This window comes from Choristoneura fumiferana, chromosome 18 (genome assembly GCF_025370935.1).
Source record: "Choristoneura fumiferana chromosome 18, NRCan_CFum_1, whole genome shotgun sequence".
In the NCBI taxonomy this organism is placed as follows: Eukaryota; Metazoa; Arthropoda; class Insecta; order Lepidoptera; family Tortricidae; genus Choristoneura; species Choristoneura fumiferana.
The window spans coordinates 23,383,828-23,403,275 of record NC_133489.1 but is presented as its reverse complement, the minus strand read 5'-3'; the positions used below and the strand labels follow the sequence as shown (position 1 = coordinate 23,403,275).

Below are 19,448 nucleotides of genomic sequence, written 5' to 3'. Positions count from 1 at the left end.
AGAAACGATTAAGCGTAATTTATATTTACTTTTATAGTCAAAGCTAATGACGTAATCTGTGCGTCATTAAATTAAGATAAGAAAAGGACGCGCATTATCTTCTGGGGGCCGTGTTTTTGAATTTTTGTTAACATATACAGTCAGGCGCAAATATACAGGGTGTCTCTGGCATGGGGCTTTAAATTAAAGGTTCGATTCTACTCACGAAACTAAGTTACTTTTGTTTTGTTACATATAGTCGAAAATGGTCAATTTTTGAAATCGTGCCTGGTCAGAAGTCCCCGTGGTGCAGTTGGTAGCACACTTGGTGCGTAAATCCAAAAGACGTTAATTAACTTATTAGTTTAAAAAAATCTTAGATATGGTTGAGCGAACGCACTGTTGATTAACACAAAAAAAAATGACCATCGGTTCCTTTTTTCGGTTTGCAACTTTAGCAATGTCACGAATAAATGCTACCATTTTCCTTTATTTCAAACCCATGAATGCTCTCAAGTCGCATGAATACCCGAAGTTTTAATATCCGCTTTTCGAAAAACAAAATCCGTGTATCGGCGTTCACCATTCATCAATCACTTCTGAGCGTATATTAAATCGTTACCAGCAAAAAACGGGCGAATCGAATCACAGTGACAAATAGAAATATCCTGTTAGCTGGCTCGCCTTTGCCGACGGGTTATTGGTTTTTGTTTGAGAGATTTATCGACTGTGTGCTAATTGTTGTCTGGCTTTCGGATCTTGTTTCACGAGAGATCTAAGGTAGCAATACGTAACTAATAAGGGAAACAGATATATCACGTGAGCTAAAAGCACGTAGCACATTTGGATAACAAGGTTTTATTAAAAATATAATTTTCACTTCTCATGCTCGTAAAGTTATGCTGAATCTAGGCGACATAAAATTACTTTTTATACTCCAGTGCGTAAAGTAAAATCTTCGTCTAAGACTAAAACAATTCAGGTATCAACAACCACAAATAAAAGAAAAATCTTTTAATTTTTTTAGTAGTTTTTATTTGTTGTTAAACTAAAAAATAATCAAAATAAATCAAACTAATAATTTATAATCATTTTTTTCCACTGAATGGCAAAGGAGTAAGTGGGTCTTCTGATCGTAAGAGATCACCAGGGGTATTGCAGATGCGTTGCCAACCTAGAGGCCTAAGATGGGCTATCTCAAGTGCCAGTAATTTCACCGGCTGTCTTACTCTCCAGGCCGAAACACAACAGTGCAAGCACTGCTGCTTCACGGCAGGATTAGCGAGCAAGATGGTGGTAGCAATCCGGGTGGACCTTACACAAGGTCCTACCACCTGCAAACTACAACTAAAATTCAGACTGTTAACTATTTAACAAAATTATAATTTCTAGCAATGTACAGCAAAGTAAATTGACAAATAAGTGTAAATGACAGCCGACAGACTCTTTGATTATTACGAATTTTAGTCTGAGTTTTAGTTTATTAATTAAATTAATCTCATGGTTAAGTTACGGAAATACGTTACTCTAACCTCCTTTAAACAAATCCTGGCTGCGGGTAACACACTGCTATGCGAAGATTTAGGTTGTACCTATCCTGAAAGTACTGCATCTGGCATAATGTCCATACACCGGGTGAATAATGATCTGACGCGCATTAATGACTGGGGACTGCCCGCGCCCGGCCGGTATTGATTGGCGCGGCAATAACCCGACAGGCCATGCTTCACCCGCTGCCGTGACAAGTGCGGCGGCGCAGGCGACGCGCGCCGGCGGGAACACTACACTCACTAACATACCGCCATCATTGTTTCATACATTGACCACATCATTTCTCGGTGAACGACTATAGGTATCGATGTACAAGTAAACTCGTAGATAATTTGAGCAAATGTATGAGCGATCTAACGAAGTTCGATTAATGATTCCCAAATAATGATAAAAATCAGCGAATAGTGTTATGGGAAACGATAATCGATGAAACGATTTTCTGTAAAATGGTGAATTGTATGGTCGCTCTACAGATGAAGGGTATAAAGACTTTACTTAAATATAATTGTGAACGATGATAGAGTGATAAATTAATCACAGGTCTCTATTTAGATGATGCAGTCTTTGATTTTTTGATGAATTTCAGTTAACCTGAACCTGTCATCATAAAATAACGTGGCTGCCGACAAAAAACGTCGAACCTCGATCATAGATTGAGATCCAAAAACAATTATTTAACTTACTAAAGCACCGAGAATGTTGTATAGATTTTACTTTATGTACCACCAACCAACTTAATCTAGTCTAGCAGCGATCACAGCAGCGTCAATTTATCAGGACCAGCTTAATAGAGAAAACACTTAGTTCTGAACAAAGCGTAGGCGGAATAAAATGTATCACTTCGCCGACCAAATAAATATACTGGAAGAGGACACTACATAGTTTGGAAAAGAACGGTCTAAGTACATAGATAGTATTACACAATAATAATCGTGCAATAAAGAGTATAAACAAACTAATTATCGATTAATTTTATTATGAGATACCTACCTGCCACTATATTGGCGTATTATTAAATCTCCTGCTTATATTCGTCCCAAAGGTGGGCACAAGCCTCCTCTAAAAAAAACCACCAATGCAAAATTGAGATTTTTGCACAGGAAAAAAAATTGCTTCGTCGGTGGATGCACTTTTCTTTGTGATATTATCCTTCACCCAACGAATACTTAGTAAAGTAGAAAAATAACGAGAATTTACAAACACATTTTGGAAAAAATCGTAAATGTGGGTCCGGGGCTTGAACTCACGATCCTCCGCTTGCGGGGCCATTAAAAACAAAGTATTATCATTATTACAAATCAGAAGTTTTATTTTATAAATCTACCTAGATTTAAACTAACTATTTGGCTATAAACTTTTTAATATTACGAGTAACTTTTTATTAACGTTGTTGTCACTTTGTTTATAATAATATGCCGAATAAACATTTTCTTTCTTTCTAATTGCTTAGACTAATTTAAACTACTACAACTTACTTATCAAAGTTCCGCTTCCATCTAAATCTAAATATATCCTAAATGTCTACCTAAATCAACATTCTCCCCCACGGGAAATGCTTAGAGCAAATAAAGGCAAACTATAAACGTTTACAGTACAAGTATAAACGTGTTTGGCTATTACACAATAAGCCCATCAACGGTATATTTTGATATTAGTGCGAAACTAACAATGCAACGTTTACTGGCGCCGAGCCAGGAACAGGGTGGTGGGTGCAAGTCATGAAAGTGAACTTAAGCTTGTACTTCGAAGCTAACGTATAACGACCAACCGATAGTCTTTTTCAACCTCGACATTGGCGGAATCATCGATAGTGTCGATGCTGATTAAGCGAAAGCTATTTTTGTTCCCAAAATTCTTTGTTACGTGGCTAAATATCTAAAAACGATATTTTGGAGGAATTTTGTTATGCAAATTACAGCCGTGAATAAACCGTACAAACTTTTTTTACAGAAATTTTGGAACTTAAAACTACATTTGGAATTATTAAGTACATAACGCATCAAATATAGAAACACGTCATCGATATTCTGGTTAACCTACTGCTACGAGAATGAACGCAAAATTACAGGTCCATCGAATTCTTTTTTTCTAATTTCAAGCACAGAACATTCGTGCTTTGAACGATTGTCTGAATTCACTAACCCTTTGATACTACGTGTTGATAAACCTTGAATGTCATAATCTCTTGACTACACACAAACTTTTGGATATAGTCTGGATTAATTATTATTAATCGCTCCCGTCTGTAACTTAAGCCACGCCTTAACATATCGCCTGTACGCCGTCCGGTAACAGGCCTCACAGTAAAAGCCTCACGAGCCAGCCTGATCACAGTTTAGAACCTCATAACTTGACCTATGTTTTGCAGCTAATTACGGTGTACATTCTGAATTTACTTTACAGAGATCCATCTTAAGTATACATACTTACATGTCTTGCCTATGAAAGAATTGTTATTAGAAAGACTAACAGACAACGCAGAGCCTAAACTACTGTAGTTAGTGACTTGAAATTTGGCAAACGTATAACTTGAGTGCGCATAAAGGTTCACTAAAAGATATGTTTTGGAATTCTGATGTGATTAGTTAAATGAAGTGAATTATTTTATATTTTATTATTCCAGCTTAGAGAGTAAGCTCATAAAAAGATAGACTTTGAATGTTTTTGCAAGCTGCTATAATATCTAAAAGTATCTAACCGATTTTCATCTCTTTCACTAATACAAAACTACTAAGCTTGCATTGCCTTGCATTGCTTACTTTTAGCTTGTATAGCACAGACGATATTGCGTCCTACAGCTAGTATTAAAACAATTGGATACCTAAACTTACTTTGCCCATCAAAACACTAATGCTTACCCGTCTATTTTTACAGCTTATTATCAAATCGCTTCCTCTTGTAACTCCTTCCAAGCCCTAACATATCGCCTGTCACATCGTCCGGCGACAGGCCTCGCAGTAAAGACCTCACGAGCCACCGCCCGCTCACAGTTTAGGACCTCATAACTTGCGCTCTGCAACTAACAATCACTCGATGATGCTTGGAGATAGTCGGACACGTTTCAGCACAGTTCGTGAAACAAAACCAAAATACAAATACAATACAACCCATCGGTCGCGAGAAAGTTTCAGAGCTATTTGCTGTAGTCACTTCAACACATTGTAAAAAAGACGTTTAGTGTCGCACACCGAGGGGTCCATACAAAATTTTAGGTAGGTATCAATGAATGTCCAGTGTTAGCAGAGCCTCTTTCCAAAGCAAAATGTACGCAGAACGAAATCATTTTCGTTAGATGGTTATTGACAAGTTTCTGTACAGACAGATATAAACAACTAAGATTTTCAGATTTTTCCTTCGGTTGCGTTTTCGATTACGGCAATTTGTGTGTGTGTGTTTTTTTAATACATTTTTCTATTGCGTGGACTTAGAAGTTTGATTTTCTACTACTTCAAGAGGTAGCTGAGTATTCGATATTAATTTTAGCTTGGTACCTTTATGGCGTTTCTGAGAAAAAGGGTCAGGATATAAGGACATACACACTGACAATAAAGTGATCTTATAAGGGCTCCATATTTCCTTTTGGGGTACGGAACCCAGAAAATACGCGACAAATAGTAAGCGATACAGAAACACCTACACAGAGAAAAAAAAACATTAAATTAAAAAAATCTAAAAACCCTACTGCCTTAAAAACTAAAAGGAAGAAAATAAGTCTAGTAGTCTAGAACACTGTCATGAAGCTCATTTAAGGTTCAACAGTCGGGACCCATTACCAATATTTTTTGAACTGGTTATGATTTGAATGAGTCCCGACTGTTGAACCTTAAATGAGCTTCTTGACAGTGTTCTAGACCACTAGACTTATTTTCTTCCTTTTAGTTTTTAAGGCAGTCGGGTTTTTTGATTTTTTAATTTAATGTTTTTTATTTATACTTTTTTGATATTTCTGTGATAGGCTAATTATTAGCTTTCATTTGATTCCCATATTATTATATTACGAAATATATATTTTTATTTCTTCGCCATTTTTTTTTTCGCAGACGCCATATTGAAATATTATATACCCTATGTCACTCCGACAGTTATGACAAATCCAATGATACCTCATATGTTACAATCCGTCGAGCCGTTTCGGCTGCAGCGAGGACCAAAGAAATGGACATACATACCCACATACATACCTACATACATACATACATACTTACATACATGCATACATACATACGCTCAAAAAACATAACCCTCCTTCGGGCAGTCGGGTAAAAATTACAAGGTGAGCAATAAGCGGCTTTCGCTTAAGAGCGATCTGTTCCAGGCAACCTTTTAACAGAAAGAAATAAGGACTAGATTACAGCAGGTGGTGCATTTTCAGCAATTAATTATACGACTAAAGTAATATATCAAAATATGATGTATGCATGGTGCTATGGTACAGTCACCAGCATTAATATCTGCCACAGCGGAGCGTGCAAAAATATCTGACACGTCCTTCCGGCCCTAGAAATAGAGTCGTATCAGATATTTATGCACGCTTCTCAGTTGTGTCAGATATTGGTGCTGGTGACTTTACGTCATCCTTCGTGTGTAAATTCAACTCAAACACTGTCGATTTTTTACCCACTGTAATACAGTTTTGATGGCACCTATTCACCCGCCGTATCAGCAGGCAGATCACCGTCGTTATTTGCGAACGCTGATTGGGATCTGTGGCGTTGTTGATATAACTAATAACGCCCGTTGTTGTGATATGATTGCCAGGGCTGAGAGCAGTAACAGAATAGAGATAAAAATAAATTCAAATTAAAAACTGGGAACCATATTTACATTGGTAGGTATAATGTTCCGTTATGTTTTTGTTCTACTAACGATTTGAGATCAGATCATACTCATAACACTTCGTTATTATTTTCATCAGTATTTATCTTTGTATTTATTCATAAATTTTTATAACTTAGTACAACAACTCTTAACAGCCAGTTATCAAATAATCTATTGAATCAGGCGTTACTTTGCGTCCGTATCAATGAACTGAAACAATTACTTTGCTCATCCGCGACCTTATGATAGCTACGTTTGTCCACCTGCACACTGTCAGTGTAATCACATAAACCCATCTATCACCACCCCACACAACACTGACGCGTTTCGAATTCAACGAAACTCTGGTTGAGTTTGGTATTAGTAGGTACCAAAATAAGTGACTTGTTACCAACAAATGGATCTCAATAAATTCTTACCGTGTCTTACTGTGTTTATTTTGTTTGTGGAATTAGAAGTCAGCGGGTAAACATTACCATCGTATGTTAGCGTACCTAACATCAGTCTTATTGTTTTTCTTGCCTTTTCCCCGTCATTTGCGGCCGACTTTCTGTGTTGATGGCTTGCTTAATGTTCGTGCCTATCTCGGCCCATTAGGGGATGAGCAGGGGTAATATTTATTTATGCGATATTGGGAAAATAGTACAGCTATACATGTACGTAATTATTAAGGAAAACGAACGTGTAACAGCTATTACGAGGATTAATATTTTGTCATTCGTTATAATCTCGAATCAGACATGCGATAAACAACGAGTTATTTTTGTTTGTTTATACTCTTTATTGTACAAAAATAAAATACAAGAAGTTTACAAAAAATTAAAGTGTTTGTACTTAATACTATTGTTGTGTCTTGTATTGTCAATAAATGTATTTTCTTTCTTTCTTTTAGTACAAAGGCGGACTTATCCCTGAAGGGATCTCTGCCAGTCAACCTTTGAGTGATAGAGAATAGCAATCAAAGTAAGGATCGACAAATAGAGCAAAACATTTGAATATAATATAAATGCATATGTAAACAATTTTCAATTGAATAATTAGATATGCCTATTTACCTATGGAATGTAGACCTTGATTAAAACTACCTTTAACGAGGTCCCGATAAGCGATATCTGACTCGATGATCACAGATAGAACCATACACGTTCAAAATTACATTTATTAGCCGTGAACTATTGAATGATAATAGGTCATCACTCACTTCGTTAATTCAGTCGGAATATTTTTACGTGAAATTTATAGTGACATTGCATTGCTTGGCGAAGCAAATTATTGTCAGTGCAGTCTATTAGCCAAGAGTCTTTAAGTATTATGATAACGTCTCTGAATAGCGACTATCGCTGCTGATGATCGACATAATAAACTTGTACCTATACAACCATGAAACCCTGAAATTTCGTGTAAGAAATTGGCCATCGATACTGGCCCCCAAGCCCTTTTATTCTTAGCAACTTCTGAAGCATTTCATACTTCCATACTAATATTATAAATGCGAAAGTGTGTGTGTTTGTGTTTGTCCCTCTTTCTCGTCAAAACGGAGCGATGGATCGACATAATTTTTGGCATAGAGAGTGACATAGGCTACTTTTTATCCCGGAAAAATGCACAGTTTCCGAGGGAACAGCGCGCGATAACCAAATTCCACGCGGGCGAAGCCGCGGACAAAAGCTAGTGGAATTTATAAAAGCCACATGATTACTTGTGTGTGCAGACACAGCGCCCGAGTTGCACTACACGTTCATCGAGCAGGCGTTGCACCCGGGGCCGGCGCTGACGCTGCACTGCGCGGCGTCGGGCGCGCCGCCGCCGCGGTTCACCTGGCTGCTCGACGGACAGCCCATAGAGGAGCTCAACACGCCGCAGAGGTCCGTCCTAGTAGACAAAGTCTAAGTCAAAAAACTCTATTCATAAGAAGTACTTATGAATGTCCAGAAAAATCTACCACCGTTTCGGAAAACCTCAGTTGAGAAGAATCCGGCAAGAAACTCAACGAGGTAGACAAGTTTAGTAGTCTTACCCCCTGTTTTACCACTTATGGATAAATTTTATGTGACAGATGTTAGTGATGCCATCTCTGTTTGTGGTGTCCGAATGAACAGAGACGGCATTACATTTATACGGCTTATAAAATTTAGCAATTAGCGGTGAAACAGCCCCTTAGACTTTGGTTAGGTGGTTCATTCCCTCATTCTGGTTTTCTGTCATTTACTTTGGATTGACGAATATTATTGAAAACATATAATTTTCATCAGTCTGGACTGTCAGTCCGTCAGTTTGAGAGAGTTACACGGTAATTCTGTTGTCATTCTGATCAGAATCACTCAGAATGATGCAACTGAGCTGACACCACTGATACCAGAATTACCGTGGAAGTAACCGAAGTCTTATACGCGCTGAGTACAGGGCGGAGGGGAGTAAAAGGGGGAGGGGAGTTGGGCCTCCGGATCTCTCACTCACCGTACGAAACACTGTAGCAAAACTACTATTTCACGCCGGTATTCTGTGGGAGTGTGGTTCAGTGGAGCCGGCCAATTCGTACTGCAGCCAGCAAGTGGTTACAGTAAGGCTCTACCACATGGTGATCTAGTATTTACTGAATGACTGTTACAGGACAATCACTCAGTTCATGGGCGCCAACGGTGACTCAGTGAGCTATTTGAACATATCGTCGGTGCGGCCCGAGGACGGCGGGCGCTACACGTGCCGCGCGCACAACTCGCGCGGCGCGGCTGAACACTCCACGCGGCTTAACGTCTATGGTGAGGCAGCAATAAATATGCAGCAACCATTGGCTAGGAGACACCACCGTAACGTTCACGTTCGGCTCCGGCCTTCTTGCGCTGATATTTTTTATTTATTTATTTATTATGCCGGCCGAAATTATCATAGCCACGAATGAGTATCACTGGCATAGAAATACGAATTCTGTGAACACTCATGCGTGTCAGCGGCATAAGAGTAATAAATATGTGGGCTTTTCGGATTTCGTACATGTTAAAAAATAGTGTAAACTTTTTGTGAAGGAAAACATTGCGAAGAGACCAGCATACACTCAAATTCTTAATCTTCACTAGCACCCATGTGGGAGCTACAGCCTTATCCTTCTCATTCTACGAGTGGACTTGATCCTAGTAATACATTTTACATGGGCTGGAGTCTAGAGAAAGATAAACTTGCTTTTTGTTGTAGCTCAGGCATGACTGTTTAGATTATAAAGAGTTTAATATCCTAATTTAACTTGTCCGCATTATTTGCAGGGCACCCGTCAATCCGCAACATCGGCCCCATCCGCGTGGTGGCGGGCGTCAACACAACCGTCTACTGCCCCTACTCCGGATTTCCAATCAGGTTGATGGAGGTGCATTTGCTTAGTAAACTTATAAGTTTCATTTCAGTTCACTTCTACTTCTATTTTTGTAATTTTCTCTTTAGTTACCCTATCATCTTTAAAATTAAATTTTCAATTCAGCCAGTACTTCAATTTTTATTGGATTTTTTCTTTAGACAGGTAGATACCTATAACTTTCGTTCTTCTGTTACTAAAAGTTGTCTAGGACACATTCATGTCGACGTATCCTGCAATTCCCCAGGTGTCCAAACCCCCTTCCACATAATTTTTGAACGTAACATACGTCACAAATCAAACTCAAGGTCATGGACCGGGAGCAATCAATTCTAACGTGAAATATTGACTCTCTTCTTTTGTACGTGTGGATGGTAATTCTAATGTAGCCAAGTCAGATGACAAATCGACTGGCAATCAAAGTATTTTGTGTGGATTGGGTTTCAAAATGATGATCATTTTCCACACCGTAATATCCTGATTATGTCTTCATTGCCTCATAACAAAACTGTGACCATTCACTGAGAAATCGCTCTTCTTCATTAACTGAAACTTAATAGCAACCCGTTATGTGCAGCGAGATAGTGTGGCAGCGAGATGGAATGGATCTAAGCGGGACGCGGGGCGCGGGACGAGCACTGGCGGGGCTGGGCGGGGAGCTGCTGCTGTGGCCGGCCGAGCCTGCTGATGCTGGGGTCTACTCCTGCCGCGTCACGGCGCCAGGAGGGCAGTACGCGCAGAAAGATGTGCAGATCTTTGTCAGGAGTAAGTATACAGGATATTTGTTGTTATCAAAGGAGATAGTGCAACATGAGGTGCAAAAACAGAGCAGTGGCGTTTTATTTTATTAGTCATTATGCTAAAACTATATTCAGAACAAAATCTTACATGACAAATTTTTCAGTCGAAGGAATGGCAATGAATTTTCATTCTCATCTCTATGTAGAGATCCTTATTAAAAAAAAATTAGAGCAATTGAGTAAAGTCGGAAATAAATTTTACTTTATTTCAGATCCGCCGAAAATTGCTGGTTTTTCATTTCCGACTGACTTAGTAGAAGGCAGTTCGATTCAAATCTTGTGTGGAATCACTTCAGGCGATAAACCTGTCTATTTCTCATGGCTGAAAGATGGACAACATATACCTTCCATATTACAGGTAACAGAAATATATCTATCTTTTATATGTGTAGTAAACCTTTTTTCAGTTCTTAACGTTATGTTGATACTGATTACCCCAGGTGTAAGCGTCGTGCTCTTAAATTAGCTAGTAATGGCTGTTGTTGCTTGAGGGGTCCTCATGCTGTGGCTGCTAGATACCGCACATTCCGTGGCGCATTGCGACAATCACCCAGCACACTTGCAAAATTCTATAATAACCTACTAGGAAATTAGGATGGCAAATTGAATTAACAGTATTACTATTCTATTGTAAGAATTGAAACTCACATCATACATACTAAAAACCTATTTCTATCACTCTCATACATCTCTCAATCTCAACTACCTTGCATCTCGCTCATTTTTCAGTATTTTCTCTCATTCTGTCTCTTTCACTCATTACGTTTCGTTCCACCTTACACTATTTAGAGAAAAGTTAACGCATGTAGACTACAATTCTAGGAGTGTGGACTCTTGATAACAATATGGAATGAGAGCTTTTTTTCCAGGTGCAAGAGAAGTCATTGGACGAGTTCAGTTTTCTGATATTCACACACGTGACTTCAAAACACAGTGGCGAGTATACATGCGTGGCAACCAACCCCGCCGCTGAGGTCAACCACACTGCGCGACTCGCTGTCAAAGGTGAAGTAAAAAACACTCAAAAATTCAAACCTTATCCAGCTTAATTTTTTAGCTTATTAGGTGTCATACTGCTGAGCAAAGGTCTTTCCTTTTCTTTCCATCCGAAGTATTTAAGTATAGAGATCTTGTCCATATTTCTGCCAATTTGGGTTGAAACGATCAAAAATCGTCAGGTCAGGAGATAATATTTATTTTTCTTTTCATTCTAGTGGCTCCATCGTGGGTGTACGAACCGCAAGACGTCTCTGCTCTTCTGGGAACGCAGATATTAGCCCACTGCGCCACTAAAGGCTACCCTGAACCCCGAATCACGTGGCTCAAAGGACATGGTAAAGTATTTAATTACAAATCTTTGTACAGAGTACAATACATATAATTATTATCTGTAAAGTACATGTTGTTTAAAGTGGAAGATGATGATGGTGTGAGGTATGTGATTATAATTATGATACCCATATAAAATGGGATTTTTAAACACCGACGCCAACGGAGGGGTACTGTTTGAAAATCTTTTTGTGATATTGTCGCTTTTATACAGATAAGACTGATTTTGATACGGGGGCTTTAGAAGAAAATTAATTTAAATGCAATGGTTTAAAGGTTTTAACTATAGTTCCTACGTGGCCTCAATGCGAATAGTTGTTTTCTCATAATGTTTCCCTTAACTGTTTTTTTTTGTTGTTTGCATTGGAATATAACCTAACCATAAAAGTTTCATTTATTATACAAGTTTTCTTTTCCTGACTGTACTTGCATTGTCACCTAAACTACATTTGTATACCAAATTTCAAGTCAATGCTATTAACCGTTGAAGAGTCTCATCCTGCGAAGACGATCCCGGCTGGATTACCAGGATGTCACTACTAGATTATTGTATTGTCACGCGATTTGCGTAAGTAATCTAAATTTCAAGTCAATCTGACTACTGGAAGTTGGTCAAATTTAACTTGCAAGATTTAGACAGACAGACAGACAGACAACGTGACAGGTGAAACTAAATAAAAGCTTGTAAAAACACTGAAACTAAACTAGTATTATTGACAGGTTCAGGGGTGAATGAGTTCAGGCAGGTGTCCAACTTGGAGCTGCAGTACTCCGTGCTGGCCAACGGGTCGCTCAGCATCGCGCCGGCCGCGCGCCACCACGAGGGACAGTACATGTGCCGCGCCGACAACGGCATCGGCCGCGGCCTCTCCAAGGTCATCAGCCTGGCTGTCAACGGTACGTGGATGATATCATACATGTGTTTGCTCTCTTCTCTTTAACTCCTGACGCAAAAAGAGGGGTGTTATGATTTTGATGCCAATGCGTGTCTGCGGCATCGTAGCTCTCAAACGGATGTTTTTTTTATGTAATGCTTAGCTATGTTTCATTAACCCTTAATAATCCATTTATTGGAGCATTCTACCACATAAATAAAAGCAGCTATCGAATACATACCTGATAAAGTATATTTTTAAAGCTAGTCGAATTTTCAACAATTCTAATGGATATTGTGACGTATCGTAAAAGCAATAAGGTTGAATTTCCAAAGCAATGCATGTGATCGATAAATCGCCTGTACCTTTTTAGGGTTTTTGGACACTGAAATTTGACCTGACAATGTCGGGGGGTTTTTCAACTTTTATAAGTTGGTTAACCTCACCTTTCTTCTTGAGTGCATCTGGACCCTGACATTGGAGATACGTCTCTCCAGTTTTCTTCTCTGGGCTGAATTTGCAGTAGATCTCCGCGAGATCAGGCTAGTGATCTAGCTGATGCCATGAGACTGCTTTGTCCACCATAGCAGCATGTAGCTCTCTTCGAAACCGAACACTCTTGACAGAGTGGTCGTGGTCATGAAGGAATCACTAATCACTGCGGTTGTTGCTTTTGTGATCTTTTGGCCCTTCGATACTGTAGCTACTTATAATTATTATTTTTTTGTTATACAAAACTGCCAATTCAGGTTTAAATAGTGTCAAAATGTGTAAAACCACCTCTAGTCCAGGGTTAACGACGAATTTTTAACCCATACAAGTGGCTCTTTAAAGATCACTTGACACTTTGCACAGAACCGGCCCACTTCGAGTTCTCGTCCCGCAACATGTCGGTGAAGCGCACGTCGCCAGCCGCGCTGCAGTGCGACGCGCGCGGCGACCCGCCCGTCGCGCTGCACTGGACGCACAACATGAAGCGCGTCGATCTCTCCACCTACAGGTCAGCAGCTTATGCCCTGAACAATCCAGGCGAGACTGAGGGTGGGCCAATAGGCCAAGCAGGAACTGATCCAGGGCGCAAAAATTTGAAACGACTTTTAGAAAATTCCGGTGGTGCTTCGACACCATCAATTTGAGCATGCACAGGAAGTTAAATTTATGTTGCCAGTGTTACTTTCATTCTTTAGCACAAGGATGGTTTTTGGTTTGAATATCTTGCATCACCTAGCCCTAGTGGAACCTAGTTATTAAAGAGATGGATAAACGCATGAGTGGCTAGCTTTGGTGACGTCACTCATCGTCTACTATCGCGCCATCAAAGTTACCAGACTAGAATTCACAACTACAATCCGCCATGGGCACTACCGTGCCCGTGTTATACGGATGATCGTCGTAACAGGGCCCTGTTATTCTCTGACAGCCGATACGCGCAGATGGCCGCTCCATAAACTCTAACACCATACTGGCAATTCACCCCACTTACTACGGTACCGTCGACATGTAACTCTCTATGTTCTATGATAAATCGGTCGTTTTCCAGGGTATCGGTGTCGGAGAAGCGTTCGGAGTCGGGCGCGAGCTCTCTGCTGAGCATCGCGCACGCAGAGCGTCACGACTCGGGCGTGTACCGCTGCCGCGCGGAGAACGCCTATGGGCGGGACGAGCTGCTCATATACCTCGCCGTGCAAGGTGAGAGATCCGATGATCCTTAGGTTCTTAATTCTTGTAGATCACGCTCAAACCTTGGAAAGAATAATAGCGATTTTTGTAAATTCGGTCCTGATATTTTCAGTAGTGGAAATCCTGTGTTTTCCCGAGATTTACAAAATCCGGTAGTTAATCCTAAGAAAAGTCCAAAAACTTGAGATCTCGGGGCAAATTGTGAGTCGTAGCAATCCGTCAGAGTTCCCGGAAGCCCCGCGCGGGCTGTCAGTGTCGCGGCGCGACGCGCGCGGCGCGTGGCTGTCGTGGCGGCGCGGCTACGACGGCAACGCGCGCGTGCGCGGCTACCGGCTGCAGTTCCGCGTGGTCGGGGACCGCCACCGCGCAGACGCCGACGACTGGACCGACGCGCCCACCAGGGAGGTGCCCGCTGACAGGGTCCTGGAGAAGTAAGTCAACTTTTATTTGCCAGTTACAAAGCTAAATGCATAATGATGTTGGGTAAAGTACCTATTACAGCACTTTTTTGGCGTGCAAAGCGATGTAGGCCGCTGACTGATAGGCGATATTGATGCAAAGAGCCCTTTAAAGCAACATAGATTTAATTATCAGTCACCCATACCTTCTACAATAATACTGTTTTCCGTTGCAAATCTATGTCGAAGATAACTACGACAGTGACAACGACAATTAATCTGATCAACAGCAGATCTCAGTTTGTATTAAGGGATATGCAACTAAAATTTATCAGCAAGAAAAATTGTAATTTTGGAAGTTTAAAGAAACTTTTCTACTATTTTCTATTAATTATTATATTTGGGAGCTAGAAAATCCCTCTCCAAAGGTACGTTTTGAGTTTTTATTTAATGTTTAACATTAAACGAAACATTTTATCTAAAATTGCAGAGGGAATAATTTTGCTCGTGCACGACACCTTGAAACTTCCAGTCTGAACTGCCATACAGTGAATTTGTACTTTACATCTTTAACTTTAAGGTTACTTTTACTGTAAGGTTAATTTTGGATAGATATTCCTGCCGTTTATAAAGATACGTTTCCCTCCAGACAAGAGTCCTCTGAGCCGGGCGGGGACGCGACTGTGGAGTACCGCGTGGAGGGCCTGCGGCCGGCCACCGCGTACGCGCTGCGCCTCGCCGCCGTCAACGCTATCGGCGACAGCGACTACTCCGAGCCTGTCATACTGCAGACCAAGGAGGAAGGTGAGCGCTTATGGCGACCAGCTCACCAGAGAATCAGCAACTACACGAACATTTTTGACAATCATTTTATGACGGCTCCCTTTACATGATCGATTATTGAATTATTACGTTAGTGAGCTTTAATATCCAAAAGTGCTTTTAAAGCATGTGGTTTATTCATCTTTTATGTATAAGTGAAGTCTGTTGTTCTTTCAGCACCATCAGAACCTCCTCAGAATGTCAACGTCCAGGCGACAGCTCCGGGAGAACTGCTAGTAAAATGGCAGGTAAGGTTTTTTCGAAAGCGCACCTGTTAATAAAGTTTCTCCAATATTGTCGTCTTCCATAATTAATATCAAATCTGGGATTTGATCACGATTAAAAAAGTACTTCCTTGATGCTTCGGCCACATCGCAGTGGTCTGAATCTACTCGTGACCATTCATGGTGAGGTCACAAGAGACGGGATATAATAGAAGCTGCGAAGTAGAAATGAGTCATAATTCAGCAGCGATCTGGTCCCCAGGCGCCGCCGCAGGAGTCGTGGAACGGCGAGCTGCTGGGCTACGTGGTGGTGTGGCGCGAGGCGGGCTCGGGCGCCAACGCGTCGCGCGCGCTGACGGCGGCCGGCTGGGGCGCCAGCAGCGCCACGCTGGCGCCGCTCCGCACGCACGCGCACTACTCCGTCCGCGTGCGCGCCTTCAACGCCGTCGGCGCCGGCCCGCCCAGCGCGCCGCTCACCGCCACCACGCTCGAGGGGGGTGAGTCTTGAACTCTCCACACCATCGCCGTCATCAGCCAGAAGACATCCAGTATTAAGCGAAGCCCTGATTGCTGAGGCTAAGTATCACAATGAGGAAATTATTTTCACCAATTTCTATTCTATTCCGTTTTGTGTCGTTCGGTTCGGTTCGATTCGATTCCTTTCCTTTGCTAAGTACCTACATTCCATTTTTTTTGTTTTTTTGTACACTTCTTTACTTCTTCTTCATTTTCTTCTTTTCTTTTATCTGGGGTTGGTTCTTCTTGTACGGCGATGTCAGACCGCTCTGTTCTGCGTTGTCACGGGATTAGATTTTCACTTTATTTTCATAACGCTTTACAAATTCTAATACTTTAGACAGCATTTACTAATAGCGTTGTTACGCAGTCCCGGAGGCGCCGCCGCTGCGCGTGCGCTGCGAGCCACTGTCGTCGCAGTCGCTGCGCGTGTGGTGGGAGCCGCCGCCCCCGCCACGCGCGGCGGCGTGCTGCTCGGATACGAACTGCTCTATGAGGTAACTGCTCCGATGCACCATCACTGTATACAATAGAGTAGATACAACCCCCACTGCTACCTTGACTCTGCTTGCTTAAGATGTATGGCAAGGATGTTTTTTCACGTGGAGGATAAAACAGCTGTGAAATTCCACACGAATATTCTTTCTATTTTAGCCCTCTGGGTTGATGACACTGCAGCAGTCCTCTGATCAGTTTTCGTCCGGTAGTGCCAACATCAAAGTGAATAGGTTGTAACTGAATCAGTGAGCTACGTATTTAACTCCATTTGCAATGGTCATTTTTAAATATAAAAATGACTTACTGTAACCACTTGCTGGCTGCAGTACGAATGGGCCGGCTCGACCGGGTTAGTACCACACTCCCACAGAATATTGGCGTGAAATAGTAGTTTTGCTACTTTGTTTCGCACGGTGAGTGGGAGATCCGGAGGCCCAACTCCCCTCCCCCTTTTACTCTCCTCATCCCTCCTCCCTTTTATGCCGGGAACGCACCCGCAGTCCTAATAATGCTGTAGATATCCATGGGTGGCGGTGATCGCTTACCATCAGGTGATCCGCATGCTTGTTTGCCAGCTATTTGATAAAAAAACTTTTTTGTCACCCGTGATATGGGATGACAAGTGTAGGGTCATAAGCTGTTTTTATCCTCTTAGACTGAAAATCAAGCAACAGTCCGTCAGGCTATGTGTGTCGGTACATTCCAGGCGGTGGACGACCCGTTGGGCGGCGTGGAGTCGCGTCGCTTGGGCGGCACGGAGGCGCTGGTGGGCGGGCTGCGCCGCGCCGCCAACTACTCCGTGTGGGTGCGCGCGCGCACCGCCGCCGGCCCCGGGCCCGCCTCCGCGCCCGCGCACTGCGCCACGCACGAGGACAGTCAGTACACGCTAACACTCACACTTACTCTTTAGGCATAGTAGTTAGTAGCTTCCTTCGTGTTAAGGTAGCATTCGCGACTAAATTCATACTAAGCAATGTCTCGGCCTATAATTAATTAGTGACTCGGTCGCTAACATCAGGATGATACCTTTACTCTACAACATCCTTCATCCTCTGCCACAGCCACTACCAAGAGTCCTTTTAAGATCATCACTTCCAAGTACGCTTGCCCATGACGGCGGCCGATCGTAAAATCCGCCAGATCACGAAATTCCTAGGAATATCATGAAACGCCGCCATTTCAAGATTTGGCCAGTTTAGGCAGATCATGACATTCCTAGGCATATCATGAAATGCCGCCATATCGGTGCTGGCACTTCGCCGGCAACTGGCGTGGCACGCTCGCTTCGCTCGCTCGACTCGTGCACTGTGGTCACAATTCATACTAACCACTCATCGCTTTGCTCGTGGCACCTAAATTTTTAATCGATCTGCCGTATTGTTTCTCAGGCACATCGTGGTATGCCTGGCCAACGTGTGTGGGTACACGCAATCTCTACTCCAAAACTCGTCGGCTCCAACGATTGTCTTTTATCTGCGCTATTAAGTACCACTGGGACACAATGACCATGGTCTTTAGTGAACCATTGGGGATCATTTTGTATGCTAAGGTTTGCACATAAACCATTTTGAAGGTCTGATCTGAAGGTCTCGTTTATCTCTGGTTATTATTAAAAAGATCTATGTGCCTAGCAAACACGCACCAGTTAAAACCTACTTTTTTCTTTTATTTATCTTTTAAGAAATCTGAATTAGTTTCTTCTGATTTCATATTGATACTTTCAGTTCCAGGAGCTCCTGCGGACATAAAAGCGCTGGCCAACTCAGAAGACTCGATTATTGTCAGTTGGTTACCACCTTTGCAGAAAAATGGCAAGATAAAACATTACACAGTGTACAGCAGACCACAAAGGTACTTAGCTACTTACATCTCATAGTCTCCTTCATACTATTATCAGTCATCATCTTCATTGTTTTTGCAGGTTTCCATCCATATTCCACTTACTCACTTGTCACCCTAAGGGTCTGTTCCGCCACTCATTGATAAATTTTATGTGACAGATATACGTGATGCGGTCTTTGTTCATTTGAACATAACCTAACCAACAAAAAGTTGGTAAACCCCTGACTTTATCACTTCAAAGTTCAATATTTCAAAAACGACTAAACCGATGTTGATAAAACGTATCTAAGAACCATCGCTAGAAGAACTGCTTTCAAAAAAAAATCATTCAAATCGGTCCACCCGTATAAGAGCTACGGTGCCACAGACAGGCATCACTGCTATCATGCCCCATCCAGACTCTCGTGAAGCGCCTTCTAGAGGCTCTCGGCACGATTCTTGGCGAGCGGAGGCTGCAGGAGTGCTAGCCATCCACACTCTCGATTTATTCAGTTTCCCGCTACATCTACTTCCGATCCTCTCTTCTTTGACTCGCGCCAGAAAAACCGACACAAATTGGAGCGGTAGTGAAGCCAGGCGAGGGCACACGAATGCACCGTCCTCACTCTCGCACTCGCGTTCCCTCGTGCAGCCTCGTGGAGTCTGGATGGGGCATCACAGGCCCTAAGTGGCCAGTCACCTGTTGCAGAACGGGCCAGCACTCGCAGCTGCTGGTGGCCCACTCGGAGCAGGCGGCGGAGTTCTCGGCGGAGCTGCGCGGGCTGCAGGAGCAC

General features: G+C 42.0%; 1 protein-coding gene across 1 annotated transcript in view; it reads left to right on the top strand.

Annotated features, from left to right (window-relative positions):
• LOC141437657 (cell adhesion molecule Dscam2-like) overlaps window positions 1-18,663 on the top strand; it is a 332,569-nt gene extending 313,906 nt beyond the window's left edge. Inside the window, 17 exon segments of the mRNA XM_074101110.1 lie at window positions 8,060-8,213; window positions 8,959-9,107; window positions 9,606-9,696; window positions 10,269-10,456; window positions 10,704-10,849; window positions 11,361-11,496; window positions 11,706-11,825; window positions 12,541-12,717; window positions 13,551-13,695; window positions 14,236-14,384; window positions 14,599-14,806; window positions 15,423-15,577; window positions 15,773-15,843; window positions 16,082-16,316; window positions 16,706-16,832; window positions 17,540-17,708; window positions 18,558-18,663. Coding sequence (XP_073957211.1) covers window positions 8,060-8,213; window positions 8,959-9,107; window positions 9,606-9,696; window positions 10,269-10,456; window positions 10,704-10,849; window positions 11,361-11,496; window positions 11,706-11,825; window positions 12,541-12,717; window positions 13,551-13,695; window positions 14,236-14,384; window positions 14,599-14,806; window positions 15,423-15,577; window positions 15,773-15,843; window positions 16,082-16,316; window positions 16,706-16,832; window positions 17,540-17,708; window positions 18,558-18,581 — 2,444 coding nt within the window. The 3' untranslated portion in view covers window positions 18,582-18,663.
• Window positions 18,664-19,448: the final 785 nt, after the last annotated feature.